Source organism: Pseudorca crassidens, chromosome 15, assembly GCF_039906515.1.
Source record: "Pseudorca crassidens isolate mPseCra1 chromosome 15, mPseCra1.hap1, whole genome shotgun sequence".
Lineage (NCBI taxonomy): Eukaryota > Metazoa > Chordata > Mammalia > Artiodactyla > Delphinidae > Pseudorca > Pseudorca crassidens.
In genome coordinates, this window is record NC_090310.1 from 43,855,005 (window position 1) to 43,871,078 (window position 16,074).

At 51.4% G+C, this 16,074-nt stretch overlaps 1 protein-coding gene across 1 annotated transcript; it reads right to left on the minus strand.

The window, feature by feature from the left end:
- Positions 1-3,039: 3,039 nt before the first annotated feature.
- THBD (thrombomodulin) lies at positions 3,040-6,858 on the minus strand. The gene has a single exon (XM_067707389.1). The coding sequence runs from the start codon at positions 6,660-6,662 to the stop codon at positions 4,908-4,910; it is 1,755 nt and encodes a 584-aa protein (XP_067563490.1). The 5' UTR covers positions 6,663-6,858; the 3' UTR covers positions 3,040-4,907.
- Positions 6,859-16,074: the final 9,216 nt, after the last annotated feature.

The window sequence follows — 16,074 nt, forward strand, 5'->3', positions numbered from 1 at the left end:
GGGGGCTGTGACTCCCCGGGGGGCTGAGTGCCCAGGCGCACGGCCCCCTGCAGTGCCCTCTGTGGCAGACAGATGCCTGGAGAGGCCAGGCACTGGCCCAGAGTCCCACCGGGACAGTTGTGGACACAGGGCCAGTCCCTTGTTTTGAACTGAAGTTTCTTTCCTCTGGCAGGTTCCTCTTTGGTGTGACTAGACTTGGGGCCCCAAGTGGCAGCTGGAGTTGGGGGGCGCTTCGGGCTGTGGTCACCCCTCCTCTGTGGCCTTCCTAGGAGCACAGTGGAGGGGGCTCTGCTCCCCCAGACTTTGATGGGCCTGTAAGCAGGGAGAATGGGTCTTTGAAATGGATTTTACAGCTGAGGAGGGACTGCATCTCCGCTGTGCGAGCCTCCCCTCCTGCGGCTCTGCCTGATGCCTGAGACTCCACCAGGACACGTGCCCAGGTGGGACAGCAGCCCTTCCAAGTGACCGCACCGTGCCTGGAAAGAACCCTTTCCACTTTCTGGAAACCTTGAACTTGCCCTCAAGACACTCCAGATCCCAACATGCCCTTTTGCTTTATCCACTTACACACCCACCAGTTCATTGTCGCGCATGCCCCGTTTAAGGAGCACCTGCTGTGTGCCAGCCCTGGGCCAGTTCCCTTCACCCAATCCTCATGGAAACCCCAGAGGGGCCCGGGCCGGCATCCTGTTTACAGCCTTGGGGTTTTTTTCTTTTTTCTTTTTTTTTTTGGCTGCACTGTGCAGCTTGTGGGATCTCAGCTCCCCAACCAGGAATTGAACCCGGGCCACGGCAGTGAAAGCGCCGAATCCTAACCACTAGGCCACCAGGGAACTCCCAGTCTTAGGGGTTGTGTGGTGCCCGTGGCCATGTGACCACCCATGTCAGGCTGGGATTCAGATCTGGGGTACATGACACCCACACTCTTTGTTGGCCCTGCTGGATTCTTACAATGCAAACTGTGCAAGTGTTGCCGTGGGGACATGTAAATGAGTCTAGAAGTAGGTGTTACCTTCTCAGATGATTTCAGTGCGTAAATGGAGCACAAGCGCGCTCCTGTGAGACTCCTCCACTTGCACCGAGGATAGAATTCGACATCTCTAAGCTGACCTATGGTCCCCCCCTGCACTTTTCTCTCTGCATCCCACATCTGCAGCCTCATCCTGGACCCCCTCCTCCTTGCTCACCTCACTCCACACCTTCTGCCAAGACTCTTCCCAGCACAGGGCCTTTGCACGTGCTGTGCCTTCCACCCGGACTGCTCTGCCCTCAGCTCTGTGTTTGACCAACCCCTGCTTCTCCTTCACGTCCAGAATTGTCAGCTGGCCCAGCAGGCTCTCCAGCCCTGTCGTGCTGTGCTCTTCCCCCCCGGCTCCTACCACTGTTTCAGAGGCAATTCCAGTTTGGGGGGGGGGGCAGGAATTGTTTGTTGTATGTCTGTCTCCCCCACCAGAGCTCGAGCTTCTCAAAGCAGGGGTTTGTCACCATGCCTGTCACCCACCAGTGACAGAGCACATGCTCAATAAATATTTGCTGAACGGATCCAAGCGGTTCGGTCTGAGGGCAAAAAAGTCATTTGAGTCATAAAATCAAATTCTGACTCATCCACCCTGGCCTTCTTCCCCAGGCCCCATGAACCCTGGAACGCCATCAGCGAACACACACCGCACACCACTGCTGAGACTGAGAGACCTGGATGACAACGATGTGAATAGAAGGCAGGGCCCGCGGCCCATTTCACAAGGGCCACCCAGGTTTGAAATGCTGGCGGATCATTTTTAGAGTTAAGTGATCTCAAGTTCAGGTGAAGCCTGTACACGGAGAGCTGGATCTCCCACAGGACAGGAAGTGAGGCACATCGCGAGGGTCTGCGCCTCGTCCCCCACCCCCCCCCCGCCGGTGTCCTGGCGTCCAAGATTCCCCAGTAAGCATTCTTGCCTCTGAGTCTTGAAAGCGTGTTTTGGTTTTCTTGTGCTCTTGAGAAAGGATCTCTTCTTTGGAAGAAGACATCCTAAAGCAATGAGACTCTGACAGTCAATTCTACTGCTCCTGGGAGCAGACCCTTTTGAAAAGTGGAAGGGCAGGTGGTGAGGATGATTGGTAAGGTATCACTCTCCCCTCTCAACCCCCAGCCTGATTTATCTGTACCTGCTTTTCTCCCACTCATCGAGTTCTTCCTTTACACATACCTCTTATTGAATCTGGTTTTCTGCTAGCCTTCCGAGTCCTGAGGGCAACACGGCTGCACTGGCCATCTCGGGAAGGCACCCCTCACCTATCACCCACTCCACACACACCCCAAAGCCGTCTCCTTCATCCAGGATGGACGTTGACATCTCCAACTGCATCTTCACGACAGCAACTACTCAGATTAAAACTGAGAAATTCGGCATGATCCAAATGTATAAAAATATTTGGATATTTGACTGAATTCAATTTTCTTCCAACTTTTGCTTTCTGAAACTTTCAGAACACTGCATATAAAATTCAGCCAGCTTCACCATCCCAGGAAAAGGGGCCCAGGAAATGTGTTATTAAAAAGACAGTGTTTCCTCTCTCCAAGAGAAATGAGGATGATTTAATGCTGCATGAGACCTTGGTCTCTGAGCCACAGACTGACTTTTGTGTTTGCATATCTCTGAGAGCAGATAATGCCAAAGCATTCACAGAGGGACACAGCCAAGATTCTAAGAGATGCCCCAAGAAGGACTGTTTAACTCGTCCCAACAAATAATCCTATAATATATTTTAAAACACTTAGGCGTAAGTCCTGTGTATGAAGTTGTTATGGTTACAGAAGGAAAAAATAAATATTTGTGCACACAGACATAACATGAAGTCCTTCTACAGTGAAAACAATCTCCACTGGAAAGGTCTTTGAAAGTCAGAGATGGAGCCTGGAGCAGACGGAGCTAGTGACGGGGTGGGGGCGCAGCCTTTAAAGGCACCTCTTGGCATCCACATTGTCCATGAGCCTGGTTTAATAACATAAAATGAGGGGGCTGGGGGAGAGAGGTGAACAGACACAAAACCCAAGAGCACTGTTATTTGTTTATTTTCCACTTGTGATGTCATAAGCAGGAGTTTTGCCTGTGTTCTAGTTTATCTCCAATAAATAAATAACTATGTACAAATGTGCTGAGTTTACAAAACGGTAGAGGAAAACCTTTGCATTACAAAAGATACATTTACATGATACGCTTTTTTCCATACACAGAAGCACGAAGCATTTCATTCCTAGCTTACTTGAACCAAAGACCCTGTGTGGCAATGTCTAAAGGTGGGTACCTAGGCTTTTCTACCAGAAAGCAAAGCTATAAAAGGAAAATTCCTCAGTTTCTTGAGAATATAGGGCCTGACTCGGCCTGCTACTTATTACTCATCCATATTTAATCTATTCCAGAATGTTGGAAGCTGTCTGCGACAGCTCTCCTCAAATATACGAAGCAGACAACCCCCTGCTGATCTCATTAAAATGCAGATTCTTGTGCAGTAGGTGGGATGGAGCCTGAGTGTCTGCATTTCTAACCAGCTGGCAGGGGCAGCTCCAGCTTCTTGTCCCTGGACCACGTTCCAAATGGCTGGGCTTAGAAGGCCCCTCCGAACTGGGAGAACTTCTCGAGGGCCTGATCAAGGTGAGGCCCTAATTGGCCATGCTCCAGGCTGCATCCCCAAGCTCCCAAATTCAAGACACCAGTAGAGCTGGTTTTATTTGGGCCTACAAATGACACGAACGGTAAGAGTCCAAATGGTCATTGGCATGAATCCTGCAGCTCAAAACTTTCTTACACTGTCTCCCGGGAGGTGCTTCCATCTTCTCTCAGTTTAGAACGACCATGTGAACAAACATTTTCAACATTGTCAAAAATAACTCAATAATAATAGGAATAATAATAATGGGAAAAGACACTGCATAAGAAGCTTAACAACAATGACTACTTTTCAGTCCAAATCAAAACAACAACAACAATAAAACGGAGGTTCATTGTTTAAAAATAAAAATGAAAATCTCCTTGCGTTGAATTCCTGTGATAGTCCAGCAACATTAGTCTAACAAATGCCCTTCACATCTTAACCTTTGTTAAAATGATATTGCTGTGGCAGCCTGAAATTTCAGGACAAATTAGCAAATCTGCTGAAAGACCAAATTCCCAAGCATTCTTATTTCTAGTGTTTTTGTTTCTGTTTCACATAACAGTTCTGCCCAGGCAGACAGCTAAGGGCAGAAGTAGGGTCCAATACAGGTAGGGTGGCTCAGGTGGGTTGGCCGAGTTCCTGGGAGGGGTAAATTGGGAGAAATGAAAGGGCTGAAATGCCGCTTGGCTTCATAAATGCAAGAGGGCTGGAAAAGATAGTATAAGGGCCCCAGGACAAGTGGGAGCACATAAATACATAGACAGGGAAGGGGAGAGAGGGGAAGGGAGAAAGGAGGGAGAGATACAAAGTGAGTGCCGGAGACACAAGGGTAAGGGAAAGAAGCCGAAGAACAAAAAATACTTACAAAATAAATATCCTGGTCATTATCTATGACTCAATTACACTTCACTTAGTCCACTGGGATGAAGTCTGCCCCAAGGCTACCAACCAAGAACACTCACCCCTCCTGTGCCCCTCGGTGAGGGCATCGGACACTTCGCAATCTTGTCACTATATAACTGCCAACTCTGCCCACTTGTCCGATGACATCATAGAAATGGCTGGGGCCATACTTCTTCCAACGCGCCCCCCCCCGCCCCCACAGCCAAGTGTAGAAGCAGCGAGAGAAGAGGAGCGAGCGTCTTCTCCAGTTCTGACGCCAGCCAAGGTGCTTTGGGGTAGTGGGAGAGAAAGGCTGGAGAGGGGAGGAGCAATAAGGCCCAGGAGGGAGGAAAAGGCCACCCAACACCTGGGCCAGGGAGGGAGGTCCCTCAGAGTTTCTGAGGCGTCCGCTCGGTCTTCACGTGCTGCAGTACCACCTCCTTGGAGGGGACCCCGCACTTGTACTCCAGCTCCGCCCGCGAGGTGCCTTGCTTCTTGCGCAGGTGGCAGAGGAGCGCCAAAAGCGCCACGACCAGAGACAGGCTCGCGATGGAGATGCCGACGAGCACACCCGAATGCAGAGGCCCCGCGGGCGGGGGCGAGGGGCGAGGGGTGGCGCCGGGAGTCGGGCTGCCCGGGAGCGCCCCAGAGCCGCCGTCCTCCTCGTCGCCGCCCTGGTCGCGGCCGCTCACCTTGATGGGGTCACAGTCGGTGCCAGCCTGGCCGAAGAGGGCCGTGTCGGGCCCGCAGATGCACTCGTAGGTGCCGGGGAGGTTGCGGCACTCGCCAGGGCAGTAGCCGTTGTTGCACTCGTTGATGTCCGTGCACACGGAGCCCTCGTCCAGGATGTAGCCCTCGGGGCACCGGCAGATCGCCAGGTTGTTGGGGTCACAGTCGGCCGGGCACGAAGTCTGGTTGCAGAACATCTGGCACCTGTGCGGGGCGTGGGGGATGGGCACGAAGCCCTCGGCGCAGATGCAGAGGTAGTCAGTTCTGCCCATGGGCTGGCACTGGTACTCGCAGTTAGTGCCGAAGCACGGGTCCACAGTCTCCACGCACTCGCCGTCCACCAGGTCGAAGCCGGAGAAGCAGTGGCACTGGAAGCCGCCCTTCGTGTTGACACAGCTCTGCGGGCACGGACTGGGCACCTGCGTGCAGTCATCCACGTCCTCACACCGGTGCTGGTCCGCAGCCAGCCGGTAGCCCGTCGCGCACATGCACGTGTAGTTGGTGGGCGCGTCGGGGAAGCCGGGGACGCAGAAGTGCTCGCAGAGTTGGTGGCACGGGTGCTCGGCCGGCACCGCACAGGAGCGCCCGTCCGCCTGCAGGGCGGTGTCGGCGGGGCAGAGGCAGCTCGACGCCCCGGCGGTCTCGTTGCACGCGTGCTCGCAGCCGCCGCCCTCCACGCTGCAGGCCCAGGCGCCCGGCGCCTCCCGGCCCCAGCGCGCCTCGGCCTCAGCGGGCGGCACCGCGCACTCCAGCTTCACCCCGAGGGGCATCACGGCGGCCGAGCTGCCCAGCGGCAGCGCTTGGAAGTCCGCGCCGCGGGCCCCGAACGGGGTGCTGTAGGTGACGGAGACGCCGGCGGCCGCCGCGGCGCCGGGCTCCACAACCAGCGGCCGGCAGGAGGCGGCGAAGTTGAACTCGCAGAGGAAGCCGTCGGCCTCCGCGCCGCACTGCAGCTCCTCCCAGGCCGGCTCTCCCGGTGCCAGAGCCCCGGCCGCCGAGACGGCGACGCACAGCGGACCGCAGAGGGGCGTCCCGTCGTCGTGATGCCGCGCCCACCTGCTGTAGCTGGTGCGGTTGTCGCCCGTAACCCACTGGAAGCCGCGCAAGGGCTCGTGGTGCCCTGGGTCGCCGCAGCCGGGCGGGAGCTGCAGGCCGATCCAGAGCCGCGGGCCATCGCCGCCGTCGCCACTCAGTAGCAGGGAGATGACATCCGCTGCAACCGAGGAGCGCACGGTCATCAGGTGGCCCCGCAGCTGCTCGCAGACCCGGCTGGCGGCGAGGAAAGTCGCGGGACCCCGGAAGAGCGCGAAGCAGTCGTGCTCGACGCACTGGCTGCCGAGGGGCTGCGGCTCCGGGGGCGCCGGGAGCCCCAGGCCGGCGGGGGCCAACATGCCGAGGAGCAGGACGCGGAGCATAGTGTCCGCACGCCGCGCGCAGGGGCCCGGCCGGGGCTGAGAGGCGCAGGGCGCCGCCGGCGACAGCCGCTCGCGTCGGTCCCGGACTAGGCGCGTCCGGCTGCGTCGCGCAGCCCCGGCGAGGCAGCCTCTGACAGGCGGGCGGGCCAGGGCCCGAGTTTATAAGTGCGCGGCCCCCCTCCCTGGACGTTCGGGAAAAGGAAGGAAGTGCCTGGTGGGAAGGGCTGATGCTGCATTCTCGGATTACTGGGTTCTCCGGGCGCCCTGCGCCCGCCCTCGCGCCCGGGATCACCTCGCGGGGATGAGTAAACTCGGCCCCGGCTGGGAGGTCCTCGGGCGGGGCCAGCAGCGCAGGCTCCCGGGAGGACAGCACCTCTGTCAGCGCGGCGACAGGACCCGCCCCACGCGTGCAGCCCTACAAGGGGCTTAACCCGCAGCCCTCCTTAATCTCCGGTCCTCTTTCTTTTCCTTCATCAAAGTGTTGTTACCACCTATTTCAAGGAAAAGGCTGGATTGCGGAGCTCTGGGAAGAGGAGACTGGGCGAGGAAGGCTTGGAATGAGAGGTGGGGACGTAGCGCCCAGGACCTGCAGGGCTGCGGGAGGAGGTGCCCGCCACCCAGAGGGTTTTGGGAGGGGCTGCCTAGGGCGTGGCTTTCCCCAAAAAACACGAGCGCAAGGAGAGCGAGCCACACCCTCCCCGGCCAGGGCGCCTAGCTCCGGAGAAGGAGGTGCTTGGAGACAGCGGGCGTGGCTAAGGCGACCACGCTCACCGGAGGAGGACTGGCGTAACACCCGGTCCCCAAGTGGGGACCCACGAGCCCCTGAGCGCCAGCTGCCACGGCCAGAGCTCATCTCATCGCGTGAGAAAGTCGTGGGGACACTGTCAGGGCGGCAAGGTCTTGCCACCCTTCCGAAGTGGTGGCAGGCGAATTCCCGCCGAGCCCTGTAGGGGCGAGCGAGTTCAGCCTGTTTGGTCTGAGTTCTAAAAGCATCGCAGAGGGACAGTGCAACTAGCACCCCCAAAGGGACCCGTGGTGTGCCCTTGCAGGGGGGGTCTGTCTTTTGAGGGTTTTTCCCTTTGGCTGAGCAATCAGATTGACACAGAGGAGCACATAAATGCCAATTGGACGGCAAAAGACATAGACGAGGGGCTGTCCTGGGCACGCGCGGGGTGGGGAGCTCTGGGAGGAGACTGGAATCTGTTACTTTCGCGATCTTATCCGCTCACTCTCGGATCAGGAATGCGGAGGGGTGGGTCCAAAGCAGAACGGTGAGGGGCAAACTTTTTTTTTTTTTTTTAACACCCTGCGCCATCCTCCGCCGCGGTCACTTACTGAGACGCGCCAGGCGGCGGCGCTGTTGAACTCTAAACGAAACCAAAGACGTTGGTGAACTCGAACTTGGGCTAAAAGGGTTAGGGTGTGGGGACCCAGAGGCCTCTCCCAGGGCAGGACACGCGGACCCCTCGTCTTACCCGCGGATCGGGCCCCCACGCCCAGCAGAGCCCAGGACTTGCGAAAGAACAGGAGAGTGTGGTGTCTTCACCTGCGGAAGACAAGCACCTGCCGGCGGACAGACTGACCGCAGTGACCAAGGGGGCGGGGCGGGGACACTCCGAAAGCGAAAGGGGGGAGGCACTGTGGTCCCCTGCACTCCCTGACGCCTGCCCGCGGGCGCAGAGCCTCCTGAATATCCCGCTGCCCCTCGGTACCCCACGAAAAGGGACACCGAGGTCTGAGGGTCCCCGGAGTGGGAGCGACTGCCCCTCCAAGAGGAGGAAGGAAAGACCCCCAGATCGGAGAGCCGCGCAGCCCAGGGTGGGGACGGGGCAGGCGCTGGCCTGACATCCCACTGGCTGCAGAGCTGAGTCAGGGGTCACCACTCTGGCCGCCCTGGAGAGGCTGTCTCGGTGCAACGGGCCCGGGGCGGGGCGGGGCCTCCAGACACCGGCTGGAACTCGCCCCTGCAGAGACCTCAGAGGTGGGCGCGTGAGACGGGAAAGGGGACCGGACCAGCCACACCCTCTGTTCAGCATTTCCAAAGGATTTCAGGACTACGGGGCGAGACAAAGCCATAAACGAAGGGCGGGGCCCTCTGAGCCCGTGCCAGCCCTTAAAGGAGTTGAGGGACGTTCAAGCGTCAGGTCTGGCCGCCACCAGGCTGGGTCACTTCACGGATGGGTTCTAGCTGATTCACCCTTAGCCAAAGAGCTTTATCAAGTGTGGCAAGCAGCTTTTTTCTTAAGAGACGTAAAAAAGAACTTTCTAGTTCTAACATGAACACCTGCTCGTAGACTTGTTAACCCCTAGGTCCCCTGATGAAGACCCCGCTTGGCAGTGTTTCTCTCCAGAGCACGTGGGCAGCTGTCCCTGCTCTGACTTAGAACTTAAGCGTCTCCCGTGGGGAAGGAGAAAACCGATGTGTGGAAATGCACAATTCCAGGTGCTCAGGGCTTCGGGACTGTGAGAAGTGGGGACTGACTCCCAATTGTTGCTGGTGATAAGAGCCCCAGGCCCCCCCCCGGGGTGGAAAAGCCTGTCACTAGCACCTGAGGACACAGGACAGGGTGGAGAGGGGTGCATACCCTGTCCAATGCAATAGCCATAATCACCTGTGGTTATTTAAACTAAAACTCATTGCATTAAAGTTAGAAATTCGGTTTCTCAGTCGCACTAGCCACATGTCAAGTACCCCACAGGTTCGTGACTACAAATTGAACATTACCGAGAAAACACTTGATCATCGCAGAAATTGCTATCGGACGGCGCTTGTCTACACATAGAGCCAAGTAATGACCTCAGGGAAGCCATTGGTGGGGGCATATGAGTGTCCCTTCTAGGATTCCAAGAACACCGTCTTGCAACCATTATTGTTTTCAAGGTAATTGTTGTGAAAACCGCCATCAGAATCTAGAAGGGAAACCTTAAGAAGAGTAAAAACTGGGGCTTCCCTGGTGGTGCAGTTGGTGAGAGTCCGCCCGCCGATGCAGGGGACACGGGTTCGTGCCCCGGTCCGGGAAGATCCCACATGCCGCGGAGCGGCTGGGCCCGTGAACCACGGCCGCTGAGCCTGCGCGTCCGGAGCCTGTGCCCCACAATGGGAGAGGCCACAACAGTGAGAGGCCTGCAGACAAAGAAGAGTAAAAACTGTATAATCACTATTAGTACTTGACTAATAAATACATCAATATTATTTTTAACCTGGATGTTAAGTATAATAATTTAGACATTAAGAAGAAAGACATTTAAAAGATAAAAACATTATGCTTATAAGCCATAACAGTGTTAAAATATAGACACAAAAATTAAGTGTCTGTGGTGATGCAGCAACATATGAATCTAATAGTGGAAATTAAATGCCTGGAGAGCAAATGTTACTCAATAAACAACAGTCTGCCACTGTAGCAGAACGCAGGCTTTACTAAATATTTACTCTCAACCAGACTTGAAGAAAGAAGTGAGGTGAAAATTAACAGTACTTTACTGGCCCATTCTTTATAAAAAGAAAATATGTTGCATCTACCCAAACCCCACATGTGATACCATATTTGATGATGAAAGACCGGAAGCTTTGCCCCTAAGATCAGAAACCAGACAGAAGTGCCTACTCCCACCACATCACTCAGTAGTGTGCTGGAGATTCGAGCTAGATTCTAGCCGGGGCAGTTCCACATGGAAGTCAAATAAAAGGCATCCAGAATGGAAAGGAAGAAATAAAATTATCTCTTTATTCATGATATTGTCTTGTTTGTATATGGAAAATCCTAAGAAAACTATTCAAAAACTATAAGAACTAATAAACAAGTTCAGCGTTACAGGTTACAAAATCAATACATAAAAATCACTTGCATTTTAACAATGCACAAATTGAAAATGAAATTAGAAAACAATTCCATTTACAATGGCATTAAAAAAGAATGAAATACTTAGGAATAAATTTAACAGAAGTGCAAAATGTATACTCTGAAAACTGCAAACAATGTTGAAAGAAATTTTAAAAGACCTAAATAAATGAAAAGACATCCTATGTTTATGGATTGGAAGATTTAATATGGTTAAGGTGGAAAAATTCCCAAAATTCATCTACAGATTCAGTGCAATCTCTATTAAAATATCTGCTGATTTCTCTACAGAAATTTTCATGCCGATCCTAAAATTCACATGGAAATTCAAGGGACTCTGAATAACCAAAATAATCTTGGAAAAGAGAAACAAGACAGAAGGATTCACACTTCTTGATTTCAAAATTTACTACAAAGCTGCAGTAATCAAAACTGTGGTTCTGGCATAAGGAAAGACATAAATCAATGGCACAGAATTGAGAGTCCAAAAATAAACCCTTTGAAGATATACAAATGGCCAATAAGCACATAAAAAGACGCTCAAAAATAAAACTTTTTGTATTTAATTTTAGTCAATTAATTTTCACAAGGGTGCCAAGACAGTTAAATGGAGGACAGAATAGTCTTTTTTATTCTAGCCATCCTAGTGAGAGTGAACTGGTTTCTCAGTGTGGTTTGATTTACATTTGCCTGGTGGCTAATGACTTTGAACATCTTTTCATGTGCTTACTGGCCATTTGTATGTCTTCTTTAGTTGAATGCCTATTCAGATTCTTTACCTGTGTCTTAATTGGGTTAGTTGTCTTTCTATTATTGACATTTTCCAGCGACTCACAGATGCTGGTGCAGGTACACGGCCTATTTTCATCAACCAGGGTTGCAGACCAGCTACTACAGACCTCGGGGGTCTGAGAACAGGCCTGCAGGATGGTTTGGCAGCTCGCGAGTGAACAGACTGAGAACATCTGGAACTTGGGCAGATGGGCCCCCCGGGGGAGTGAAGGAGTCACAGAGAGCAGCTTTGGGGAGGGAGCTCTGCTCTGGGGTAAGGGGCTGCCAACATTTGAGTTCATCACTCAGAAATCCCACTTCCACCCACGGGCCTGGGGGTGCCTGGGTTCCGTCTAGCTCTGTGGGAAGAGGGGAAGGGAGTGGCTTCCCGCTGGGAGTACCTGACCCCACTCACCTGCACCCAGAGCCAGCCCACCCACCAAAGGAGGGGGAAGCATTCACCCATACCCAAACCACTGGGAATGCTTTTCAGACTGGGAATAATTCTGAAGCCAGATCCCAGAGCAGCACTGGCAAAGGCTTCTCTTTAGAGGTTTTTTCTCCTTTGGATGGGACTTTTGGGGCATTTAGCAAGACCCAGCCTTCCGAAGTCCCTTAAAGGACCCCCCAGGAAAGGGGACAGACTTATCTCACATTCCACAGGCAACGAGGAAGGATGCTTCCTCCTTGGAACTGGACGTCACTTTTATGCTCCTGATGGCCAGCTGGCCACTGAAGAATTCAGAGTCAACAGATGCAGGGGAGAATCCTGGCAGCATCGTCCATGGTGCATATTTAAAACTCCAGCTGGTCCTACCACAACCAGGATAAATACACACTGCTGATAACATGCAAATCCAGCACTTGAAATATGCTACAGGGAAACTAGGACTCTGTTTTCTCACAGTGTTTGCTCTTCTGCTGTTTTCCTATGGTCTTGAGCTTGGACATCATTTTTGTATTTTATCCTGTAATCTCAAAGTCGTATTTCATGGGGAGTTAAGCAATCTCTAAATCAGGGGAAAATAATGGTTGAAAAAATATATATTTGGCTTCCTGTTTCCCAGAAAATATTTGCCGCCATTTCCATTTCTGGCCCTGCATCTTTCCAGAGAGTTGAGAATGTCATTTAAATGAGTCAGTCCCCAGAGCTCAGAAGAAGTGACAAAAATGTCGACACCCTGCCCCAGACTGTTCATGCCTCGCCACCTCTGGCCGAGTGAGAGGCAGCTGGGATCGAAACAGGCAGAGAGAGAGGAAGGGATCTGCTAGCCAAGCAGCTGCCTTGTCCCTCCAACATGAGGTCCCAGACCAGCATCCTCACCTGGGGGCTGGTTAGAATGCAGCATCTCTGCCCCCACCCTGTGCCTCCCGAATCAGAATCTGCCTTTGACCAGATCCCAGAGACAAGGGGCGCACACACTCCCCCAGAATGGTTGTGCTGGAAAAGGACCCAGCCGGGCAGCAGAATGGCCTCATTGAGACCTCACACCGAACCAGCTCCTTCCCTGGCCCCCCATAGAGGTTCACTGACCCGCTCAAGTTTGTGGAAAGGAGCCCTCAAGACCAGCAGCATCAGTGTCACGTCTTCTCTCTGTAAACACCATTTGTCACCTTGGACTTGTCAGAGAGGCAGACTCCTGGGCCCAGCCCAGACCTCCTGAAACAGAAACTCCAGGGCTTAGGCCCAGCCATCTGGGTTTGGGCAAGCCCTCCTGAGGATTCTGATGCACAAGCATGAGAACCACTGGCTCACCATGTAGATGTTGTGGCCCCAAGCCTCTGATCACATCCTCATCCTCATCCTTCTCCTGGGCCGCCCACTTTGGGTCCTGGCCCTGCCAACACATCCATGGACCTGCAACCACAGTTCCTGCTTGCAGGGGCACAGCTAACCCAAATCTTATTCTGATGAGGTCATGGAAATATATTTTTAAGCCAAGCTAAGTGGAATTTGTAGAATTTTGCCACAAAGAAAGTGTAGCAGGCATCATGAACAGGAGGCTGAAAGTCACACATTGGGATAAAAGCAGGAAGGTTGAAGGGATCCAGGATGCTAACAGCATCAAGAATTCAGAGCCCCAGCCTTGGACTGTCAACTTTTGGACTTCCTGTCATGGAAGACAAATAAATCTCTATTTGGTTCCTCCACTGTAATCAGATTTCTGTTTCATGCAGCCAACCACCTGCCCAGTTGGTGCAAACTTGAATAAGTTGAAGTGTAGCTTCCTGGATTGCCATTTATCTGATCTAATTTATTTAAATTTCAAAGCCTGATTCTTATTTTTAGTCAAATGTCATCATTAAATAGTACCTCCTGTGTGTTCATAGGTCACATCCCTCAAACCAGAGGTCAACAGAAGGGACAGATAGTATTTTAGCACAATGTTGGGCACATAAGATGAACTTGAACAAGTATGACTACTCTTAGCTCTGTTTCTATGATAGAAAAGCTCTCTGAAACTCAACTTCTCTTCTCAAAATGAGGATAAAAGCCACATCCTAGGGTTAGATGACAAAATCTGGGTCCTAGGGCTACTCTGAACCTCTGGATCTGCTTCATGGACACCAGGATGGGCAGGGGAAGCAGGCAGGTCTATGGGGCAAGTACCGAGTTATTTGTTCCAGAAAACAGCTGCTGCTGTGTATGCTGCTGTCAGCAATTACACTTCTGTTTATACTGATATCCAAGCCTCAATGTCCAGAAAATTGTTATGAGGATCCAGGGCCCTCAAAACTTCAAGCTTATGAAGACATGTGATCATCTTCAAGAATCTACACACTAAGGTCACACAAAACTAATGGGTTCATCTTCAATTTTAATCTAAAATTACTGTGTCAAACCCCAGTTATTTAGATGAAATCTAGGAGCATGTGTTTGTCTTGCTGGGTGAGGAAGGAAAGTGGGTCTGGAAAATATGACAAGTCTGAATTAGAGAATGTTTTAAATGGCAATGAGGCAGACACTCTTGGTTGACTGACCCCTCCCCCATCCACACCCCCGCACAGCCCTGTTCTCTAAGGACCCTCCCAGTGGTCAGTCTAGAGACGGTCACGTTGTCCAATTTTAGCCAATGGGATATTTTTTAAAACTGCTTGGTGGGCTATCTGGAGGATCCTTCAAAAAGGACAAATATAAAATCTGTTTCTGGTAAAAAAGAAATTTTTAATTCTGGACAAAATATAAAAAACAACTATTTGAAGACACTGGGTAGTGACCAGAATCAGACAGAAACTGGAGGGATTTAACCCTTCAAAGAAGGAAGCCACTTTGGGTGAGATCCATGTTTATTCATACTTTCTCCTCAGCACACTCGCAATTCGCAAGGTGTGGGGCAACTAAAACCCATTAAGAGAATGAAAAGATAAGCACAGACTGAGAGAAAATCTTTGCAAAAAAATTTTTGATAAAGTACTGGTACCCAAAATATACAAAGGAACTCTTAAAACTCAACAATAAGAAAACAACCCAATTTTAAAATGGGCAACAGACCTTAACAGACACCTTACCAAAGAAGATACACAGATGACAAATAAGCATATAAGAAGATGTTCCACATCATGCCATCAGGGAAGGCAAATTAAAACAAAAATGAGATGCCACTACACACCTATTAGGATGGCCCAAATCCAGAACACTGACAACACCAAATGTCGAGGAGGATGTGGAGCAGCAGGAACTCTCATTCATTGCTGACGGGAATGCAAAACGGTTCGGCCACCTTGGAGGACAGTTTGGTAATTTCTTACAACACTAAACATAGTCTTATAATATACAGTAATCACACTATTAGGTATTCACACGAATGAATTAAAAACTTACGTCCACACAAACACATGGATGTTTATAGTAATTTTATTGATAATTGCCAAAACTTGGAAGCACCCAAAATATCCTCCGGTAGGTAAGTGGGTAAATAAATGGTGGTGCATGCAGACAGTGGAATGTTATTCGAACCAAAAAAGAAATGAGCTATTGAGCCATGAAAAGACATGGAGGAACCTTAAATGCATACTGCTAAGCCGATCTGCATATGCTACATGCTGTATGATTCCAAATGTATGACATGCTAGAAAAGGTAAAACTAGGGAGACAGTGAGAGATCAGTGGTTGCCAGGGTTTTGGGGAAGTGGAGCCCTGAGGGTTTTAGGGCAGGGAAACTACTCTGTGTGATACTGCACTGGTGGATACATGTCATGATATATTTTTCAAAACCTATAGAATGTGCAATACAAAGAGTGAACCCTAATGTAAGCTATGGACTTTAGTTAATAATAATGTGTCAATGTTGGCTCATCATTTTACCCTATGTACCTCACCAAAGCCAAATCGTAATAACAGGAAACTGTAAAGTGTTGAGAGGTTATATGGGAGCTCTCTGTACTTTCAACTCAATTCTTTTGTAAACCTAAAACTACTCAAAAACTGAAGTCTAGTAGTGAAAAAAAGAATACTTGGTGAACCCAAAATAAAAGAAGAAAAAAGAATCAGAAGAAAAACAAAAAAGTAGAAAAGGCAGAAAAGAAGTAACAAAACAACCGGCTTGAACCCGATGAACTCTGATTCCATCAGCTCGAATGCCTAGAACAGGCAAATGGAATGGATAGCGATGGGAAGCCGAGTGGCGTTGGTCTACGCAGTGGGGGTGGGAACGAACTGGGAGGAGCACGGGGGACCCGCTGGGTGGTGGGAGGTCCTCTTGATTGGAGCAATGGTTATGGGGTGGTGTGTACACTTACCACAACTCAGCAAATTGTAGCACTGGGATTGGTACATTTTCTCTGCCTATAAATAAGAA

Bases quoted from the DNA above. Each gene is read 5' to 3' on its own strand.
- THBD (XM_067707389.1), bottom strand. From the start codon at position 6,662: ATGCTCCGCGTCCTGCTCCTCGGCATGTTGGCCCCCGCCGGCCTGGGG.